At 41.8% G+C, this 23,169-nt stretch overlaps 3 protein-coding genes across 5 annotated transcripts in view; 2 read left to right on the top strand and 1 right to left on the bottom strand.

Moving 5' to 3' along the window:
• Positions 1 to 5,619, bottom strand: part of PARPBP (PARP1 binding protein) — a 122,451-nt gene extending 116,832 nt beyond the window's left edge. The window contains exons 1-3 of one of the 2 annotated variants that reach the window (XM_050945730.1): positions 5,553 to 5,619; positions 4,830 to 4,998; positions 3,625 to 3,778 (exon numbers count right to left, since the gene is read on the bottom strand). In XM_050945730.1, coding sequence (XP_050801687.1) covers positions 3,625 to 3,774 — 150 coding nt within the window. In that variant the 5' untranslated portion in view covers positions 3,775 to 3,778; positions 4,830 to 4,998; positions 5,553 to 5,619. Of the gene's footprint in view, positions 1 to 3,624; positions 3,779 to 4,829; positions 5,242 to 5,552 lie in introns of those variants that run through there. The other variant, XM_050945741.1, reaches the window with a different exon arrangement.
• Positions 1 to 23,169, top strand: part of LOC127047652 (uncharacterized) — a 172,868-nt gene that overhangs the window by 105,090 nt on the left and 44,609 nt on the right. The window lies entirely within an intron of this gene.
• The window catches only part of NUP37 (nucleoporin 37), a 39,659-nt gene continuing 22,196 nt past the window's right edge, over positions 5,707 to 23,169 (top strand). Inside the window, exons 1-5 of one of the 2 annotated variants that reach the window (XM_050946073.1) lie at positions 5,707 to 5,804; positions 9,610 to 9,821; positions 13,893 to 14,017; positions 15,091 to 15,163; positions 18,000 to 18,094. In XM_050946073.1, the coding sequence (XP_050802030.1) occupies positions 9,660 to 9,821; positions 13,893 to 14,017; positions 15,091 to 15,163; positions 18,000 to 18,094 (455 nt within the window). In that variant the 5' untranslated portion in view covers positions 5,707 to 5,804; positions 9,610 to 9,659. The remainder of the gene's footprint in view (positions 5,805 to 9,609; positions 9,822 to 13,892; positions 14,018 to 15,090; positions 15,164 to 17,999; positions 18,095 to 23,169) is intronic. The other variant, XM_050946081.1, reaches the window with a different exon arrangement.

Raw genomic sequence — 23,169 nt, forward strand, 5'->3', positions numbered from 1 at the left:
CCAAACTGTCACCATGCATGATCTTTGAGCTTTATTAAAAAAACACTGCTTTTTAGTGTTTATTAGTATTGAGAATTTCATACCATTCTAAGTAATTAAGTTATGTACCAATAAAATACAAACATCTATTACTTACACGTTGTAGGATCACACTTTGTTTCGGTCCTCATGGAGATATTTAAAAGAAAAAAAGATGAAACCTCAAACAAGACAAAGTACAGCTCTCCAAGTTCCTTAATGGGGATTGAGTTTACACAGTAGCTTTGAAGTGAGTATAATGCAAGATTTACTTCCTTTGCGTGAGTGAGGGCACAACAGATCACTCCCACTAATATCATTTAACTAGGTAGTAAAAAATAATCAAAAAGACAGACAACAGTGGATGGACTGGTCATTCACCTCAGCCAACAGACCACCTTCAGTGAGAAGACTGCTGTATCAGTGGCACACCCTGGTCAGACTGACTGACCTACGTGGGCTAAGCCAGTACATCATCTTTCAGGGTACAGTGCTGGCCACAGCAGTAACAAAATTCTGACCTCTCCAGCCATGTCCAAATTGGGGCTTCATTAGGAGAAGGTGATGGAAGAGGAACAGAAGAAGACAAGAAAAAACACTCTGTCTTCTCCTAGTGGATAAGACACAAAGACAGCTAATTGGTGCATATGCACTGCAGCCTCCCTTTTAGAATCCCGATGCGTAAGCCACAGAGGAAGGCCTGATCTACACTACAGAGTTAGGTTGACATAGGTTGACAGAAGACCGCTTATGTCAACCTAACTCTGTAAGCATCTACACTATCATGTTGCTGCCATTGTTGTAAGTTGACCACTAGACCGACCTAAAAACTACACCTCTGCGATAGGTGTAATGCTTAGGTTGATGTAGTAGGGTAATGTCTGTGTAGACACTACACTGCTTAAATTGCCTGTTGTTGCCAACCCGAATCCCACTACCCCTGGGCAGCAGGGCTCCAGCTGTTAGTGCCCCCACAATGCCCCACTTAAATTGGTGCAAGCACTCCTGGTGAGGCACACACCACCACCAGACGAAGCATAATGTGGACACAGAGCCAATTTAATTACTGCAGTGGCTACAGATCGACCTAACTTAAGTCGACTTAATTTTGTAAGTATAGGCATGCCCCAGTACATGAACTCCTGTGGGGCCCAATCCAGAAAGTGTATTCAGAACTCACCAATCAGATCAGGCCCCTATAGCATGGACCCCAGAGTAATACTATCCTGCGCTGGTCAAATCTGGCCACTATATGGGTTTAATACCCAGTCCGCCTCTCCCTCAATGTGAAGAGGACTAGGCACACTTGTGGTAACCAAGCTGAGATTTTCCCCAGACACCTTAATCAAACACATACTGGTTTGGATTAAAACATAAAATAAGTTTATTAACTACAAAAGGATAGATTTTAAGTGATTTATAATGGATAACAAGCAGATTACCTAGCAAATAAACAAAACACGCAAACTAAGCTTAACCTATGTAGTACATCGGATATGAATAGCAAATCCTTGCCCTAAGTGATGATACAAGCAGGCTGCAGATTCTTAAGGGGCAAACTGCATTGGCTTACAGCTTGGAATCCCCAGGTGTTCTATTTACAGGCTAAAAACCCCTTTAGCCTGGGTCCAGCACTTCCCCCAGTTCAGTCTTTGTTCATCAGGTGTTTCCAACAGTCTCTTTGGTTGGGGAGTTAATGAAGAACCATGATGTCACTTCCCTGCCTTAAATAACTTTTGCATATGGCAGGAACCCTTGTTTCAAAGCTTGGTTCCCATGCCAGTCAGTGGAAAAACTCTGATATCCCAAGATAGAGTCCAGCACCATGTGACCTGGTCACATGTCCCTGTAGTGTCAAAGCAGCCATGAGTTAGCCGCTGTTTCTAGCATCCTCAGGAAGGCTCCTCCATCCCCACCCTGGTGGGAGATAAGCTTCTAAGACCTATTGTTTTTTCCTAATGGCTCAATAATTGAATGGGTCCTTCCCATTCAGCCATCTAGACTGAGAGCCTTTTGCCTAGTGGGCATTCCCCAGGTGTAAACACATTTGTAATACAAATGTATAGTCAATATTCCTAACTTCAGATACAGAAGCAATACATGAACACAAATAGGGTAATCATATTCAGTAAATCATAACCTTTCCAATGAAATCTCACATTCAATTTATGCAAGATAAGTAATGATGTCATAACCATATCATAATATTACTATAAAGAGTATGAGGTACAGTGTCACAGGCACCTAATACCAAGAAAGCGTTTGCCTCTGAGGGTATGGCTACACTTACAGTTGTACAGCGCTGGGAGTTACAGCTGTCTTCGTACAGCTGTGCAGGGAAAGCGCTGCAGTGTGGCCACACTGACAGCTACCAGCGCTGCAGTGTGGCCACAATTGCAGCACAGTTGGGAGTGGTGCATTGTGGGCAGCTATCAAGTGGCTGCAACGTGCTTTTCAAAAGAGGGGGGCGACGGGGAACGTGGGGGGGGGGGGGGAGAGAGGGTGGATTTTTGGATCTGTCAGCTCCCTGCCTTGCAAGTTCTAAGGACTGGAACACACATATCACCAACCTGCAATCAATTTAAAAGTTTCGAGCCCTTCCCCCACCCCTCTCTTATTCACTAAATGCAAATTATGCACTCCTAAATAGCCTTCAGACCACATAAGCAGCTGCTCAACAGAGATTTCCCCCTCCCCCTCTGCCGTGTGACTCCTCTCTTCAAGCAAACAGCTGTGAACCTTCCAAAGCAATTCCCCTGCCTGCCTTCGCTCGCTCGAGCAAACAGAAGCTGTGTTTGTTTTTTAGATAAGCAGCTCGGGGGAGCTCGGAGTTCAGCCATTCTTCTGGTTTGTTGTGAGCAGGCATTCTGGGATAGCTCCTAATACCCTGGAGGCCAATAACAGTGCTTTTGGTGGCCACACTTGATGACCAGCGCTGCAATCGTTACACCCTAAGCAGACCAGGTGTACAGCCAGCGCTGCAGCCAGGGAGTTGCAGCACTGGATGTGCCTTGCAGGTGTGGACAGTTACTAAGTTGCAGCACTGTAAACCCACCACCAGCGCTACAACTCTCCAGTGTAGCCAAGCCCCCAGAATCCCAAGCGAAGATAGGTGCCTATCTCCAAGAGAAGAGCAGGGTTTAACACACATCGCTCAGCTTGGCACCTCAGGCAATGAGACACCTAGCATCCTGGCTTTTGTGAATCCCATTCTAAGTTGCCTCTATCTCCCCCCATTCATTGTACAGTGGCACCAAACTCAAGCTGTGTGAATCCCAGTGATTTTCTAGGCATCTGAATGTTAGGTGCAGCAACACTCAGCATCACCACAACTGAGCTCCTTTGTGAATCTACCCCCTAGTGGCCAGAATGAACATTGATAGAAGAGGGAGAAATTGAGACGTCACACCAAAAAAACACACCTCAGAAATATTATTGTAATACTGAAATTGAGAAATTAGACATATAAAAGTCAGCAAATTAAGTCCAATGTTTTAAATTGTGTGCCTAAAGCTAAGGCTCCTAAATCTTATTAATGCCTAAATATAGCAGTCTGATTTTCATAAGAACTGATTGCCCAGCAGCTTCCATTGGCAGATCACTAACCTGTTTGTTGACTTCAGCCATTGATAGCTGTAAAGCCATCATCATGCAGTCTGCACCACAAACAGTAGTCCTTTCTGAGTCTGAAAATAAGCACCATTGTCTTCTAAAACACTTGATCATATTTATGATCTTTTGCTGAAAGGTAGCCATACTCCTGAAGTGGAACACAGAGAGAGTGAATTAAGTCTATAAATATAAATGCAGTGTTAAAACCATCATTTTCTAACAAACACTTTGGGGACAAGGCACCCCACATTTATCAATCTCTCTCCATTCTCATTAACCCTATGCAATTGCTGTGATTTATTCCTCTGGACTTGTCTCAACATAGTGCCCTCTCCCCATAAAGAAAACAGAATACAGAGTTTATGCAAAAAGACTACAGCAGCAGTTTTCAAACTTTTTGATCTGAGCCACCCCTTTGAGTTAAAATTTTTGGTTGCATCCTCAACCCAGACAGAAAGAAGCAAGTCAGGGGTGCAGTGGAACACTCCCTCCCCAAGCCTCATCACGCTGGGGTGAAGCCTGAGCTGCCTGGCATCACTGCTCGTCCCCACCAACTCCCCAAATATTCCTCTGCACCACCGGAGGGGGGGTGCCCCATAGTTTGAAAACCTCTGCTCTAAGGATAACCACTCATTGTAGAAGGCTAAGCTGTATTCTCTCCCTTCTTCTATCCTCCAGAAGAGAAGTACTTCTGGTGCCAAGGCACTTGCATCATCCATCCCCACCTCTAGTTCTGCATGTACAAAATCATCATGGAAGTGCCAGACTTCGGGTCTGATCAAGTATATCTAATTCAGCATCTAATGCAGCCAGCACCAGATGCTTCAGAAAGGTGTGAGAACTCCGCAATAATCAGAAATGCACCCCACATTAGATCTCATCATGATCTCAAACAATTTGCGATCAGCTTAAATCCTGAAACATGGGTTTAATACTAACTCCACTATTCTCATTATTCATATAAATAGCCAAACTTTTTGAAGCTTGCAAAATTCTTGGCCTCATTGACTTCCCATGGCAATGTGTTCTTCCATTTAACTACACATTGTATGAAAACTATTTCCTTTTTTCAGTTTTTAATTTGCCACCTTTTAATTTCATTGAATGTCCTCCCTTTTCTTGTATTATGGGACAGGGGAAACAGAAGCTCCCTATACCATTCATTTTTATATGCTTTTATCATGTCCCCTCTTACTCACCTCCTAAAGTAGGCAATCCCAATCCTTTAAATCTGTCTTCATGAGCATGCTTCCAGGCCCTTAATCATTCTCATCACCCGCTTCTGAACCCTCCTCTAACACTACAACATCCTTTTTGAGACAGGGTGACCAGTCCTGCCCACAGTATTCCAGAGGCGGCTGCACCTTCCTGTTGTCCATAAAAATTGAAACTTTTAACCCATGTTTAACTTTTAAGCAACCCAGGCACGTGCCTACTGTGGCTAATTGGAAATCCAGCGAGGCGGGGGGTAGAGGACGGGGTTAGGACGGTGCTAAAGGCTGACACGGCCCATGGAGGGCGGGGAAGTCACCGGTGGTCCCACTCCATTTAGAGCCCCCGGGCTCGGCATCGCCCTGTCACAGCCCGCTAGGCGAGTTAGCCCCAGCCAGCCACCAGGCTGCGGGGCCCGCGCGAGAAGCGAGAGTCCGCGCAGAGACTCCGCCCGAGCCAGCCGCAGGGACTGGCCCTTCCGGGGGCAGCTCGAGCACGGTCCGGCCCCGCCCGAGCGCAATGGTCACAGCCGCTGCCCCCTGCCCTAGGCCGGCTGGGCAGGGCTGCTGGCGGCCCGCGTAGGGGGCAGGGCCGAGCACCAGGCGAAGGGAGACTTCCGCCCCAGGCACTCGGCTGGGGCCCCCCCCCAACTCCCCGACTGTTCCCGCCACCCCCGTCCCCTCTCCCCGCGGGAGGGAGCGAAGAGTTACCTGGCCCGGCTGGGGCAGCTCGGCGGGTCCCTAGCTCAGAGAGAAGCGGTTGGTTGGTTGGTTGGTTGGTTGGTTGCCTAGTTACCCACTCGCACGCGCTCCGCCGCCGGAGGTTTAAATTTAAATCTCCCGCAGCTGCCCAATCAAAGAGCGGGCAGCCTCCGACCCGGAAACACAAGGGGCTAGGGCCGGAAGTGCCCACGGGCTAATACAAACTCTTCGCGGGAGAGAGATCGGCAGGGAGGCGCAGGTGTACGTAGGTGGCGGCGCGTGCGTGCGTTTGTGTGCCGCTCGGTGCCGGCAGCCGTCGCCCGCTGGGGTCTAGGTCTCCGCTCCCGTCGGGGCCGGGGGAGAAGGGCCCGGTAGAATGTGCCCTGTCTGGGGCTCTCTGGGCCGCAGCCCTTGGCCTTGTTCTCTGCACCCCACCCCCAATGTCTGCTGCTTGCTCCCCTCGCCCCTTGTCTCCTCCACGCTTCGTCCCTTTCCCAGCCGTGTTCAAATAGACCCGGCTGCTGCGTGTCCCGTGTGCCCAGGGCGCGCTCAGGGCGCGAAGCGATGCCCTGCTGCCAGCCCCCACCCTTAACAAAGCGTGAGCCAGGCCCCAGATCGGCAGTAGGTTTGGGACGAGGGTTGTCTTTAAATTCGCCCTGTGGGTTCTGAATCTCTCGGATGTATTTGGCTCGTGGTTTTCGAGGTTCCTTCCCCGCCCCCGCCCTGCAGCCAGAGAAACTTGCTTTAGATGAGAGTCCAAGCTTTTTGGTTTGGCTCCAGGAGCTGGGACCTTAAGAAGAATACCAAATAGGGCAAGATTTCTCATAAAATCACGACTTAGCAACACTGGTAACATATCTCCTGCTGCTTTTTTTTGCCCCACTGAGATGATGAGTTCCCACTCTGTTGGGTAATAACATTTGTTATCCTTATAGATGAGGAAACTCAGCCAAAAAGTATTCATAGATTTTTCTCCCACTGGGTGACTTTTTTGCTTGCTTTAACTCAGTGCTTTAAATCTTCTTTCCTTACCAATTTGTTGATGCTTCTAAGTAACTAGATGCTTGTTTTTGTTTACATTCCGCACTTTGATAGGCTTTCTACAAATCTTAATTATGTGAAAAATGGTTTCTTTTAATATCAAATGTGGAATATGATGTCATCAATCATGCTTTTATTCAGTATAAGAAGAAGAATCTAAGGAGCTGTGAGAAGCATAGGCCTCAACATTTGCCTTTTTCCAGGGGGATAATGGAGGGGAGCTCAATAGGCCAACTATGACTCAGTATCTGTATCGATATAACTAGGTGCTTACGTCTAGCAGACTCATGCACAAATATGTTGATGCAAGGCGACTTGCATCAACCTCTCTTCATAGTGTAGAACAACAGGCATTACAATTCTGTTTTCTGACATTTATTTTGCATTTCTACAGTATCTTTTATCCAAACATGCTTGTAATGCCACACATAAGCAGCACCACTAAAATGTAGTAGTCCTCCTCTGCACAGTGGGCTACACAAGAGTGTGGCAGGGAAGATTTTGTCCTTTACTCCTGTGAAAAGCTCCCTGAGATATCTAACATCCATGCACGTCCTTGCTGAGGGATCTGAATATGTTGGAGATGTGAGGATTCTTCCACATCAGTGTTAACTGTTGAATGCCAGTGGACTGAATAAAGAAAACTGTTGTGAGCTCCCTGCAACCACCAGTTCTACAGCAGTTCTGAACTAGTCATACACAAAAAATTCAGTGGACATTTTGGTTTCATCTGGTTTTAGAGCTTTATATTTAGGGAATATCTTTATTGATTGATGGCTTATTGAAGGGTGGACATAGAGAAACTGTTAAAAATTGATTCCATTCTGAAAAGTGACTCCAGAAAAAATGACTACATATTTTCAAAAGTAATTAGGGCTGTCGATTAATCGCAGTTAACTCAGGTGAACAACTCAAAAAAATTAATTGTGATTAAAAAAATTAATTGTGATTAATCACGGTTTTAATTGCAATGTTAATAAAATACCAATTGAAATTTATTAAATATTTTGGAAAATATTTCTACATTTTCGTATATATAGTATTCTGTGTTGTAGTTGAAATGAAAGTGTATATTATTTTTGTTTACAGACATTTGCACTGTAAAAATGATAAAAGAAATAGTATTTTTCAGTTCCCCTCCTACAAGTACTATAGTGTAATCTTTGTCGTGCAAGTGCAATTTATAATTGTAGATTTTTTTTTTGTTACATGACTGCACTCAAAAATAAAAGAATGTAAAATTTCAGCGCCTACAAGTCCACTCAGTCCTACTTCTTTTTCAACCAATCACTAAGACAAACAAGTTTATTCACAATTAAGGGAGAGAATGCTGCTCTCTTCTTATTTACAATGTCACCAGAAAGTGAGAACAGACATTTGCATGGCACTTTTGTAGCAGGCATTGCAAGGTATTTACATGCCAGATATGCTAAACATTCGTATGCCCCTCATCTTTGGCCACCATTCCAGAGGATATGCTTCCATGCTCATAACACTCATTTAAAAAAAATAAGTGTTCATTAAATTTCTGACTGAATGAATTGTATGTCCCCTGCTCTGTTTCACCCGCATTATACCATATATTTCCTGTGATAGCAGTCTTGGATGATGAACCAGCACATGTTCATTTTAAGAACACTTTCACTGCGAATTTGACAAAACACAAAGATGGTACCAATGTGAGATTTCTAAAGATAGCTACAGCACTCGACCCAAGGTTTAAGAATCTGATGTGCCTTCCAAAATCTGAGAGGGATGAGATGTGGAGCTTGCTTTCAGAAATCTTAAAAGAGCAACACTTGGATGCAGAAACTACAGAACTCACCACCAAAAAAGAAAATCAGCCTTCTGCTGGTGGTATCTGACTCAGATAATGAAAATCAGCATCGTCAGTCTGCATTGCTTTGTATTGTTATCGAGCAGAACCCGTCATCAGCGTGGATGCATGTCTTCTTTAATGATGATTGATGCGTGAACAGACATGTGAGTATTTAGTGCGTCTGGCACGTAAATATCTTGTGATACCAGCTACAACAGTGCCATGAGAACACCTGTTCTCACTTTCAGTTGAACAAGAAGCAGGTAGCATTACCTCCTGCAAATGTCAAGAACTTCTTTGGCTTGTATTAGGTGACTTGAAAAATACTATTTCTTTTGGGTTTTTTTACAGTGCAAATACTTGTAATCCAAAAATAAAAATTAAGTTAACACTGTACACTTTGTATTCTGTATTGTAATTGAAAACAGTATATTTGAAAATGTAGAAAACATCAAAAAATATTGTATTCTATTGTTTAATAGTGCGATTAATCACAAATTTTTTAATTGTGCAATTAATTGCGATTAATTTTTTAAATCACTTGACAGCCCTAAAAGTAATATTAAACAAACAAAAAATGAGCATTTTAAACTATTTAAAATGTTTAAATTGTTTAAACAGTTTTAAGTGATACTGCAGTCATTACTGCCAACACCAAAAGAAAATAGTCTGAGTTGCTTATGTGTGCCAGTGACTTTCTCATCAAGTTTGTCCAGTTTATAAGTTTAAAAAATTAATACTGGGACCTTCAAACTACGAACCCTGCAAAGGCAGCCTGGGAACTGAAATTATAGCTGTTTATCATCATTGTCAATAATAAAGATTCTGCAGGCCAAGTGCCCTCATTTACATCTGGGCAACCCCAATTGTGTTCACATTCTGCCTTCAGCTATAGATATGCAAACCTATTGCATAAATATAAATTAGATCAGAATTAGAAGACCATGGGGTTGCAAAGGTGGCCCTACAGTTGGAAATGAACAATTATCTCAATGATGTACAAGCCAGAAAATAATTCATGTCAGGAAGTTGTCATCTTAGATGTCAATTTCAAGAGTAGGACTGCATTCTGACTTTTAAACTATTGATTCTAAAGACAACCTCTTCTCTTTTGTTGTTGTATCTGCTGATAAACTAATGTTGTATTTTGATATACTACTGTGGCAGCAAGTTCTCTAAAACATATATATTTATTTTGATATATAGCTCCGTGCCCTAAAGAAGAAGTTACATCTGTGCTAACTTGATTTTTACCAATGAAGATGAAGCAAGACTCTGCTCGAAATGCTACCTACACTGTGGATTGTGAGGATTATGTGCATGTGGTGGAATTCAATCCATTTGATAGTGGAAATGTAGGTTCCCTAATTGCATACGGTGGCAATAATTATGTAGTTATTGGGACTTGCAGATTTCAGGTGAGTATATGTTTTTATCAAAGATTTTTTTAGTTTACAATATTTAATAAAGATGAATTAAAAGGCACTGATAAAATAGTATGTTGGAACAAAAACACTTTTACTCTATTTGTAATGGGTCTAATATATATTCGCCAAATAGCTCTGCTTCACACAGAAACACATTGTAACTGAAATTATAGATAGTTCTCTGTGAGGTTTTCATTCTGCTACTACAAAGTTTCATAATGTCATAGTTCACAATGAACAGGATTTACACTGAAGATTACTTGGAAAGTAATCTTTGTTGCAGCATCTCTGAAGATCCTAACTACTACCTGAAAAGTTACGCAATTTTGAGTTCACACTATTCTTTGTGTGATTGGGTATCTGCTGTGCATCTGCAAAGTGCTGTGTTTTATCACATTCTATTCAACTTTTTCTTTAACACCAATCTGAGTCCTGATCTGTATTTTGGGTACCTATTATTAATGATTTGTGTCCATGTTAAGTTTTTGGCTAGCTCCCAAAATGCCAGAGATTAATTACATTATTTTTGCTTCTAAATGGTTATATTAAAATACTGCAATATTTCAGAAAATGATGTTGTAGCGAGGGGGCCCCACTCCCCCACGCTCCTGAGGAGAACAGGCCAGAAAGGGCGTGGCTGTGGGCAGAGCCCCCGCCTCCTGGAAGTCAAGGGGCGGGACAGGAAGTACAAACGCCTGGCCCCAGGGCTCAGTTAGAAGGAGGCGGCCAGAGAGAGCAGACGCTAGGGCCCGAGCTCCCGCTGGGCCCGGCCTACCCCGTGCCTGGTACCCGGAGGGGTTCTGGCCTGACCTCCCCTGGGGCCAGCACTCAGAGGAGCCAACTGAGTGGTCCAACACTCGGCCTGTGGAGGAGCTGCCTGGACCTCCCGACGCCTGGTACCCCGAGGAGTGGATCGGACCTCCCGACGCCCGGTACCTCGAGGAGTGGACTGGACCTCCCGACGGCGGACACCTTGAGGAGCCCATGGTCTGGGACGCCCCGGACGACGCTGGCAGAGGGCAGGTACCCAGCGAGGGGGAGGTTGGAAGTGGCCCGGGGGCAGCCGACCCCAGTCAGGCTGCAGGCTCGCCTGAGCCAATGGCAGTGTGTTTCGGTCAGGATTCCCCACTGACCGTCAGCAACGTTAACAGCTGCTAGGGCCCCGGGCTGGAACACAGTGGAGTGGGAGGGCCTGCGTTCCCCCTGCCACCCCTCCAAGGGTGGCAGACTCCTCCTCCCCTGACCTGAACAGGCCGTCTCAGCTACCTTGTTGCTCAGCCCCCGCTGAAAGGCCTGAGCATAGACTGTGTGCTGCCCCGCCCTGCCTAAGGGCCTGGGCTTATATATATACTGTTACCTTGTTGCTCAGCCCCTGCTGAAATGCCTGAGCATAGAATGTGTGTGTTGCCCCGCCCCGCCCAAGGGCCAGGGCGTACTTATATACTATTCTCTCGTGCTCAACCCTGCAGCAAGGGACGGGCCCGAGGCAGAAGGAGTGAGGCAAGCTGGTGTGGCTCCCCTCCCCGCTCAAGGAGGGTCGAGCCCCGGCCATGCTCTACTACAGATATTTTGAAGGATAGAGTGAGCTGTTTTCCTGTGTGGTACAAATATTTTGCATTTGTGATTTTTCTCTTAGATCTATCTGGCTTTTTAAGAAATGGTTAGGCCTGAAAGAGGACCTAATTTTGTGATAAGTAGTATATAGTTCGCAAGATGCCTTTTTTCATGACAACTGACTCAGTGATAAAAATTATGCCATAAACTAGTGATTGCTTTTAAAAGGATCTCAGATAAGAGGGAAAAATTTTGAAGTATTTCTAGCAAACATGGCAAAACTCCCCAAAATATATCAAATGAATGGCACTCACGTGTTTAAAATTCTTATACTGCTTTGTCTGCATTGAAATACAGAATTGTACAAGTAGAAACAGTTTTATTTGACTATCCTCACTCTGAACATCTCTGCATACTTACTGTTTGCAAATAGCTGGGTAAAACTTTAAGATATTATTCTGTGAACCCATAATTTTATAAATAATCAAGTAATACAAATTGTTTAAAAAGGGGCATACAGTATCTTATAGTATTGGGTTTCTTTTTGGTTTATGTGCTTGAAGACCTATAGGGGAACTTTTTATCCTTGAACCAAATTTCTAAAATTTTTGCACTTGGCTGTGTGTGATAGGACACTGTTGCTTTTATGTTGTTGTTGTATATGCATTAGAGTCCTGTGGCACCTTATAGACTAACAGATGTATTGGAGCATAAGCTTTCGTGGATGAATACCCACTTCATCAGAAGCAACTCTGCTTTTTACAGATCCAGACTAACACAGCTACCCCTCTAATATATTCATGGGATTTTTTTTCTTTTTCTGCCAGTTGCTGACACAGAACAGCAGTACATTTCCAACAGTTTCTGTAGTTAACTTTGATACTCTTTACTACATAGTTCAGGATTTACCTTTATTTTATCTGCTGTATGATAGCAGTTCTCCACACATTTAACAACGTTCAGTAACTAACTTGGAAACTAGTTAGCTTGGAAAACCTACTACATACTATTGACCTTATGGTACTTTGACTTCTTTCTTAGCTCTTGTCAAAGGTTCTAAATGGGCAACACTTGAAAATAATATCCTATAAGTACTCAAAGATCAGATGCAGTAGAAATTTTTCCATATCCTCCAGAGATTTCAGGTACATTATTTGAAGTTCCTGTCTCTGAGAGTTAGTCTCAATATTTTTGCCCATTCAGAGTTTTACTTTTCTGCTGAGATTGCTAACAAAGATGTGACTTGCACTGTTGGCTTTGTGATATGCTTACCTGTTCACTAGAAACTGGATGGAGACCAACCACTCACTTATGTATCACAAGTTACTGAATATTATTATTGCTGTTTATATTGTAAAATCGCTCAAAGTATGATTTTTGCCACTGTACAAGCATATCGAAAGACATGGTCCCTGCCATAAGGAGCTTACATTATAGAAAAGCAATCAAATACACCTCTACCCCGATAGAACTTGGTCCTTGGGATACAAAAAATCTCACTGCGTTATAGGTGACACCGCTTTATATCAAACTTGCTTTGCTCCTTCCTCCCCGTTCCTTGTTCCCTGACCACTCTCTCCAGAAACCCCTGTGCCTAATCACCCCCAGGACCCCACCTCCTACCCAACCCCCCATCCCCTGACTGCTCTGACCCCCATCCATCTCCTGCCCCCTGACAGGCACTCACCAGCAGCAGCAGGAAGCAGGGCACCCGGACCCAGCCCGCTCCACTCTGCTGCCTCCCAGCCGCAGCGCTCCACTTCCCGCTGCCAGTGAGTGTGGGGAGGTTGGGGAAAGGATTCCCCGCACTCACCTGCATCGAGAAGCGGAGCGACGTGGCCCCAGCCCGCTCAGCTTTCCTTGCCCCAGCCCCAGCCATGTCGCTGGGGGGCGGCTGGGGAAAGGTCCTGCACTCAACGGCAGCGGGAAGCGGAGTGCCACGGCTGGGAGCTGGCAGAGTGAAGCTGGCTGGGGCCGTGTTGCTCCGCTTCCTGCTGCAGGTGAGTGACGGGAGGTTGGGGAAAGGACGCCCTCAGCACTCACCTGCAGCAGGAAGCGGAGCTCTGCGAATGGGAGCTGGTGAAGTGGAGCGGGCTGGGGCCAGGCTGCTCCATTTCTGCCGCTGCTGGTGAGTGTGGGGGGGATTCCCTCCCCCAAGCCCCCTCCCCCGAGCGACACAGCTGGGACCAGGGTGAGGGAAGCAGAGTGGGCTGCTCCCGGGCCACTCTGAGACTGCGAGGCTCCCAAAAGTGCCCTCCCACAGCTCCTGCCCCCCAGATCTTGGGTGGGGGGAGCCCCTGACCGCCCCCGAAACCCTCTGCCCCTTATCGAACCCCTCGGCCCCAGCCTGGCCCGCCTTATATCAGGTCGCGTTATATTGGGGTAGAGGTGTAGTAGTTTTGGGTCACCACAAGACTTAATTCACACTAATCTAGAATTTAAGGGCTAGTTTGTAGGATCAATAATAGCATATCATTTTCTGTTTATTACAATGTTTTATATATTTAGGAGGAGGATGCAGAAGTTGAAGGAATACAGTATGAGACATTAAGAACATTTCATCATGGGATCAGAGTCGATGCCATAGCATGGAGTCCAGAAACCAGACTGGATGCTTTACCTCCCCAGATAAGGTATTTTAAAAACCTTTAAGTTCTGAAACAACTTTTCTTTTGTCTGTCCGCCTTTTATTCCTTAATGCAAAAGTAAAGTTAGACTCTTTGAATGAAATCCTAGCCCCACTGGAGTCAATGGCAAAACTCCCATTGACTGCAGCAGCGTCAGAATTTTACCCTTTGACTTTAGTTAATTTTTACTTTTTTCAAAGAACCATTCAGTTGTGAATTAGTCAAAATAATTAATATGAAAGTGGTTGTAAATAAAATGTAATGAACCTTCTCTGTAGTTTATCTAGAAAGAACATTGCTAGGGACTCTCCGTAATGCCCTATTCTACAACAATAAGTCTGCATTAGGACTGGATGAAATTCTCTCTCTGGTACAAGCCAGTGTCATGCAAGAATCAGATGTTGTTTGTAAAACCACAGAACTGTGGGACTATAGTAAAAGAGTTTTAAAACCTGGTTTTATGCTTTTATTAAGTCTGAACAAACTGTTGACCCTTAAATAGTAGTACCTATTTAACAATTAGAAGTACTTTTAATGTTCAAGCAGTGTTTCAAACATGGTATATAAATGCCAGATCTGATGTTTGTTAAAAATAAAATGTTTAGTGTTAATATCATTCTTCTATTTTAAACCGCTACTAAAGCATGCTAGAAATTGCTTTATGAACTTTCATTAGGATCTCCTTCAATTGCTATTATAAATGTTTTAACTTCTCTAGCCATCTGACCACCACTGGTAACAATAAATGCAAATGCTAATTATAATTTACTATTTTCAAAGATTTCACAGTTGATTCATTATGTGACTTGTTTGGTTGGGCAAAATGGATAGTTTTCTTTCAATATAAAGTATCCCTGCCACTTGACATGCAGCTACAATACACTTCATTCCAATTAATACTTTAAAGACTGTTATGTCCAAAAGGGAAATATAATATCTAGAAGCATTTTCATTTTCAAAAGCATAATCTGAATTTCCTTCTGAAAATTGAAGTGAATCTTTAACTTAAGTTGGGACGGAAATTTTGCAAGTGAGAAATGATTAAAGGGCTTCCCTCCCCCCCCTTCTGATTATTCTAGATTTTGTACTGCAGCTGCTGATAGGAAGTTAAGGCTATTCACTTCAGATCTCCAGGATAAGAATGAATATAAGGTAAAATAAAAATAAATTCTAATAATGTGTATCTGTTTAGCCTCTAGTAGAGTTTAGTCTGAACGCTTTATCCCCTAACCTACATATTGTATTAAAAGCTAGCTAACTGTAATTGTACTGTAAAATAAATATCTGCTATTATGTTCCGCAACATTGAATGTGTCCTAATACCTGGAAACATTTAATCAACACATTAAAGAAGGAACGGTCTGTATGCAACGAGTAATTGCAATTTATTCCTGTTCTGTACTTCTTAATAGAAAAGAAAAATGACTGCATAACTGAATTTAACACAATTCTAGAACAGCAAGTAGGTAATTATTTATGCTTGGACTAAAATGAGGCAAGGACAGATTGTCAACATGTGAGCTTGAAGTGGGGAAGTGAAAAGATTCTGTTACATACTGAAATCTGGGGGCAAAAGTTCATACTAGTGTTTTTAATATCTAGGCTTTCTTTAGGAATGTTCTATAAAGGAAAGAGTTAGCGAGTGAGTGTAAATTAGGGATACAGCATAAATGTTTATTTTAAAATGGTTGGAAAATCATTATTTTCTGTTTTCATTGCAACTTTTAAGATTCTCCTTCTATAATCATCATAATTGAAACCATTAATACAGAAATCAGTGCAGTCACTTATACCATAATTGTAGACAATTCTGAGAAATACATTCTTAGACCAGCAGTTACTTTTTTGTGAAGCCATATGAAAACAAACACATATTTCAAAGAATGTTTATAAATGCATTAGTCTTTTATTCCATTTATTTAAGGCTGAGGTTCTCCATCTGGAGAGTGCGGAATGTATTCCCATGGTTGGGAGGTATGTGAGAAGCCGCTCTTGCCTTCAGAGCTGAGTGGGCTGGAGAGCGGCAATTGCTGTCCTGGCACCCAGCTCTGAAGGAAATAAGTATGGCATGGTGTAGTATTGCCATCATTGGGTGCTGCCTTAAGAGCTGGGCACCTGGCCAGCAGCTGCTGCTCTCTGGCCACCCAGCTCTGAAGGCAATGCCGCCACCTGCACCAGTGGAGAACTCATACATCTGCTTTAGAAACTTGTCTTGTGAAAATTTTGTCTACAGTCATTTTTTGTAATGCCTAAGTGACTTAGGCTCCAAAGTCCCTTTTCAAAAGTGACTTAAGCATTTTGGGCTTCTGAAAATTCTACCTTACATCTTGATGCATAATAGCATTCTAGTTCCTACACTTATTGTGTAGTGATCAGTGCATACAAATGTTCAATTGAAATTCAAGACAAATTTGCTAGGAAAATCGACACTGGTGAGAACTACATTTATTTTTCTCATCAGCATTTTCATTTGTGGTGTATTAACCTGTCAGTTTTATATTTTTATAAAACATTATGCATTTTTGCTTTATAAATTCTTTCATTTTTACTTATTGTATTGTACCTTAATCAGGTTTCAGCTCATCTGCCTTATGAACGATGATTGATTTTCTTCTGTGTGTTTAAACAGACAATGGAAAAAAGCCATAATTCAATCAGTAAAGAACCAAAATGAGTATGGGTGTTTGGAATGTAAACACATGTGCACATGAAGTTGCATGCACCACCCAGCAGTGCTGTAGCATGTGTATACACTCCTGCCCCTAGATCCAGCACTTTCCTAAAAGGAGGAGAGGCTGCAGCTATCACTGTCTTTACTGTTGTGCCACTCTTGATCCACCCTCCTAAGCCACCTGACTAGTTGCTCCTCCTCTGTAAGCAAAGGAGCATTGTGTCAAAGTTGCTGAAAATGCCATCCAAGGGAATTTATCTGTTTGCTCTGAAAAAAAATTTTTTAAAGGCGAGAGCTTCTGTAATACACAACACAGTCCTAAAACATGTTATAGGTGCTCAGAACTTGTTGAGCATCCAGGATCAGACCAACCTCATGTTTGGCTGTTTTTTGGTTGTTTTTTTTTAACTTGATACCACAGTTTCCTAATGACATTTGATTGAAAACTACCTGTTGCATATAGCTGGGTGTCAAAATTACGGTGGATGTATGGAGGACTTTGATTCAACATAGTACACATTTTACACACTAAGGGACTTTGTAGAGATACACAAAACATGCAAAAGCAGTTAAAGAATAGGATTAGTCGGACTGTAACCACTAAGCCATTTTTGTTTTTTAATAGTAAACCTAATTTGCATTTGGCACTTTTGGAAGGATTTCACAGACTGTAGTCTGACATTACTGTCTTAGATCAAATCAGGTTTTCCTCTAATTATCAGCAAAGAACTGAAAGCAGGCACTTGTTAAATTTTCAAACAAGCACCTCTGGGCTTTCTCCCCTGCTCCTCCAAACACTTGGTAGAGCTCCCTGTAAACATCTGTTAAGCTACTTCATTATCCTCCTTCATGCTCCTCCTTAAAACTCTCATTTGTGGTGAAGCCCATAAAAAATAACTTAGAACAGTTAGAGTGCTGGTGTGTAAGTTCACTGTCTCCCACACTGACCAATACTGTCTCTTTTCCTTGTTCTCCCCCATCTGTGTAGATGTATTGTATCTTGTCTTAAAGTTAGACTGTAAACCCTTTGGGGGCAGACATTATCTTTCTGTTCTGCATTTATAGAGCACCTAGCACAATGGGGTTCTGGACTGTTACTGAAGCTTGTAGGCACTATGTTAATACAAATAATTAATAATGGTATAAGTTTGTATTCCTAACTTTAGAACCCCAACTTCATTTTAAATGTATATGCTTTCCCTGTAGCAATTCTCAAACACATTGTAGAAGCTTCTGGAATGCTCAAATATTGCTGTTTATCAGAATTATTATTTTTATGACCTCAGTATGAAAATATTTCTTTGTTCTGATTGACAGATCTTTGATGGCCACTCAGATTACATTAATGATCTGGTGTTTGCCCCTAAAGAAGGTCAGGATATTGCAAGTGTGAGTGATGATCACACCTGCAGGTATGTATTCTCTTCACAGTGCAATGGAAATCCTGGACTGCCTTAGATGGCTCCAATGAGGAGGGAAGCTATCCCTTGCTAGCAACTCCGATAGGCTTAGGCAAAGAGAGCCAAGCGCCTATCCTACTGTACCAGACGTTGCCACAGCACTGCAGATGTAACAGCCAGAGATACTCTTTCTCTGTCCCCTGCAGTGTGGCAGACATCAGGACTCCTGAGCAGCTGCAGCAGGGAAGGGACAGTAGCTGCTCAGAATTCCTGGTGAGCTGCAGAGGAAGTGATGGCCGATTTATGAGGAGGTGGTGCCTTTACCTTCTCCCTTGAGTGACAGGGCTGACTCAACACTTATATTTAAAAATCACAGGGGAAGATTCAGGAAACATATTTAATTAAAAATCAAATGTGGTTAGAGAGTCAAGGGCCATAGTGACCCCAAAACCACAGGTTGATGCCTCTGCACTAATGGTTCAGTGATAAATAATGCAGTAGAGTCTCTTCAAGGGTACATGACAAGGAGTGCTGGAATAGAGCATTCTACAAGGGAGAGGAAAGCCAAAGAAAATGGTGACCCTTGAATATTCCAAAGAGATGGGGAAGATGTCAGAACAGAGGTGATTTGTGTAGTTTAAGATGATTATGTTTTGTGTTTTTATAACAGTCACTCTTAAATAGATCAGTAGCCAAATGACACCCAAAATAACCCCTACCCCTGATTTCTCCATTTAAGAGTAGGAGTGAGGTTCCTCTTTCACAGCCAGAAATAAATAAAATTAAAGCTAGAAACGATATGTGATGTGTGTACTCGGGAACAGATCATCATTGGGGACAGATCATCATTGCTCCAGTAAGTTAAACTGAACGACATTGATTTACACCAGCTGCGGATTTGGCCTTTAGAACCCATGGTAAAAAGTGTTCTCTCTCTCTCACTCACACACACACACCTCCCCCCTCCCCCAAATGTTCAGTGTAACATATATTGTTAAAATCAGCCATGTTGGAAAAGCATTACTCTTTTAAATGGCAAAGTAAGACACTTCTAGGGTTTATAAACCTAGAATGGGAGTTGTAAACTTAAGCGGGAGGAGCCACATTATTCCAAATTGTATTTTGTTAAACAAGACTATTTAAACTTCTAGGCAATCCTTTTCTAAAGGAATTATTTTTTAAAGATCTCATTATTATGCACAATAGCTGGACTTTCTAATTTATCATTTTGGATGAGATTTTGGTCTGTCTTTTAGGGGAAAAAAATGAAGAGAAGACTTAATAAATACAGCTCAAAGGCTATGAGCTCCTTACCTCTGTGAGTAAGGAAGACATTTCATACAGTGGGCTACACAATGTTAAATTAATGCCCACTGGGAATTCAGCGGTATTACCTTGGTCACTAGAAGGGTCCTGTATTTTTTTTCAAAACATACAACAAAAGTTTTTTAAAAATGATACTTTTAAGAGATACTAAGAGCATTCTCTTTTTCAAGCCATGTCCTTGGTTTCTTCATTAAAATAGACTAGTACAAGGTGTTTCTTCAGCAAAGAGTTGTTTAAATATTTCCATTAAATACAACGCATTTAGTGATGAAAGAAAACTGTTTAAACTGTAGTAATCCACTTGACACCAAAAGAATAAAAGATAAGCTTTTTAATGAAAGTATAACACTACCGAAATTTGAACTCAATAGCTGTGAAATATAAGACAGTCACTTTATCCATTGTAGACTGTAAAGTCTGGCTAACAGCCATGGGAAGAAGTGGGATGTATTTGGCCACCTGAGAGTTCTCATATTTTTTTCTATTCTTGGGATAGAAACGTGGAGAATGACAATAACATTTTCATTTAAAAATTGAATATAGAGCTATGCTCCAAAAATCAAGAGTGCAATCCACAGGTCTTACAAAGGCCTTCTAAAAATTAATAGAAATCATATTTAATTTGTTGTATAATTTGCCTCTTCAACAAAAATGTGAAAACAGCTATTAGTTGCTCTAGGAATAGGGCATCTTTTGAAATGGTTATGCCATGCAATACTAGAGCAATTAGTACAAGAATACAAAAAGGATAAAGTTTCCAGTGTTTGGGGGTATTGCTAGATTTCTCACTGTTAGGTCCTGTATAGATACGAACAGTGCTCTCATTCCAACTTGCCTGTAGTTGATATAGTAATTCTCAATGTACAGCTTTCTGGACTTCATAGAAGTGTCTCTAGTCTTTTCCTGTTTTCCTCTCTACAACAGTGGATTTAATGCAGTTTTAAAGGCACTGAGTAGTAATATTACTATATCAGAAATATTAATTCTGTGGAGATACAGAAATATTTTATTCACTAAAACTTTTTGCTATAATGCTATCAGAATATCAGGGATGGGCCTAATCAGTTCTGGGATGAAGACCTCCAGTAAAAGTCTAGATTCTGCTTTGATGATTCATTAGGTGATACATTCCTTGTGAGTCCAGGTTGAATAAGTCCTGTAGTTCAACAATTCCCAAACTGTAGCACTTGCTAGGAGTCGATGATGTAGGCACCCCCTTATTTCCAGCTGCAAAATTGAAATGAGAATAAATACACTGATTTTCTATGAAAGCAGTTCCAGTAATGGTGTGTGGAGTCATGAACAAAAGTAGAGGTGTCCAGAAATCCATTTCTGTATTTAAAATATGGTCTGCACTATTAAAAATGTTGAGAATTTCTGTTCTGATATTGCATTAAGAAGCGATTATTCTGCTGGAGGTGCCATCTTTCAGTGAAAATGTCAAAGCTGATCGATCATGGCCATTAAAGATCCTTATCTGCCTACATGCAGAGTCAATTGTTTATTTGTTTTTAACTTCCTCTCCTAAACATCTGTACGTTACAGTTGATTCATTTAATTCCAGAGGTAACTACATTTCTGTGGTGGATGAAATGATCCCTGAAAATAGTTTGTGTATCAACTTAAAGGGATGCTGTTGATTTTTAAAATCTCACTTGTGCACATTCTTTTTAACCTAAGATGTAGGTAAATAGGAGATCTTGGAGTTTGCAGGGAGATATTTTTCTGGATTTTTCAGTTTTACTTTGTGCATTTGGCAGCACGGTTTTTGCTGTATAATATGTCAAGCAATTTCCCATGTGCTTTGGGTGAGTCTTTTTTTCACAGAAGAAGAGAGAAAATCATTTTTTTTTTTTAAATTGAAAATGTTATGGCAAAATCACAACAATTAACAGAGGGCCATAGAAGCAGGTGTCATACCTGAAACAAATATTAATTATTATATTAACCAAACTTGAAAAATCATTTCATTTCAGTGGTAAACCATGCAAATTAATGTGGAATATATCAGAACAAAGTAAAAGCAAAGTAATTATGCACAACATTTTTTTTATTGTTATTTTATATCTCCTCAAAGAATATTCAAGTTTGGGCATTGATATACTTCCAACTGAGAGCCACATACTGTTGTTCTAATAAAAAATTAAACTGCACAATTTGATTTTGGATGTCATCTCACTGCTTGACTAGAGTTTCAGTTGGTTTTTCATGCTCTGTCAGTGGTTCTCAACCTATTTACTATTGTGGGCTGCATCCAGTGCTACCTATATGACCCTGAGGATGTCACATGGGCTGCAGCTGCGTGCTGATTTGGGCCACAGGTTGAGAACCAAGATGAAACTCAAGTATGTCAAAGGGTTCTGAATATACTGGTTAGCACCAATTTGCTGGGAAATGATCTGAAAACCTGTTTAAACTCCCCTGAGTAGCATCAGAACTCTTATCAGCCAATGGCAGGCACCCCTTGTTAGAAGGGCAGCAGTTGGTCAGTAATGCTATTTGTGCCATGTGTTAGGATTGGCTGTCACCATCCAAGGCTGGGTTCAGACACATAACCTTCCTACTCCAGCACGCACAGCAGCACCCACCTACCCACTCTTATTTTTTATATCATGGCAAAAGAGATGTATATTGCAGGCTCATTCCTCCTTTTTTGTATGTGTATGGTGCTGCTTTGTTGCTGTATCTCAGATAATTTCTCACTTCCATTCATTTTGGACTATTCATGCCAAGGTACAGGCTTTTTCATTGACATGGACTCTAGGAATTTATGTGGGTCACAATCGGGTTCAATCTTTTTCTCTTTTTGTTTCACGTGACCACAAATTTTGCTAATGCATCCTGGCAGCAAGGGTTAGATTAGCTTCTTGAATGGAGATATGTAGGAGAAGAATTGACATCAGGAAGGTGTGTTTCATTGTTAGAGATTGGATTTGCTGGAATGCCAAAATTTAGTGCAATGTTCAGTGGTTTCCCAGTGCAGTAGCTTGCCCAACACTATGAATCTTGGTAGATCTATGTGACCTTTGAACAGTTGGGTTGCTCAGTATTATAAAAACCAAAATGAAGGAAAGCCAGTGATGGCTCTGGACTGCTGTTTCTTTCCCTTGTCCTTCACTTTTGTTAAAACCATTGCCAGGACATGTTGTTCCTGGGTGTCATTTTGTTAATTCAATAAACATTTCAGATTCTTGGCCATAGTGTGCACAAAATTGCTGCCTGCCCTCATTTGTTCCTGCCTCCTGCAATGTTGAATATTTTTGTCACCACTCTTATTTAGTCTTTATAGCACATATTCAAAATTATTCCTTTTTTTCTTGCCAGAATTAAAAAATTAGCAGATTTTTATTATACTCTGTATTATTTTATCCTTACCCTATTTATTCTGGCAGAACACCACCTCCAGTATCTGGAATGCATTGATACCTCTTTTTTATAATGCTACCAAAACATTTCTTCTTTAAGGACTGAGACTTTTCAAATCCAAGGCTTGTTGAGCTCATTCACCAAGATAGCTATTATGCATTGTAATGGGTTACAATGGAGAAGGAATTGGAATAAGATTAAAGATTGTGACATAATGAAAATATTTCCTGATTTTTGGATTCCATAGTCTTTTATTCTGCCCATTTTTTGTTGTTGTTGTATGCATCCTAATATGTCCCCCAGATGTGATTCTGTTTAGCTTCTATTGCACTGCTGTTTGTGGTCATTATGAAAGTTTAAGCCTGTCTCCTATGTACAGTGTCTGATAATCCTGT

The sequence above is a fragment of the Gopherus flavomarginatus genome, chromosome 1 (genome assembly GCF_025201925.1).
Source record: "Gopherus flavomarginatus isolate rGopFla2 chromosome 1, rGopFla2.mat.asm, whole genome shotgun sequence".
Lineage (NCBI taxonomy): Eukaryota > Metazoa > Chordata > Testudines > Testudinidae > Gopherus > Gopherus flavomarginatus.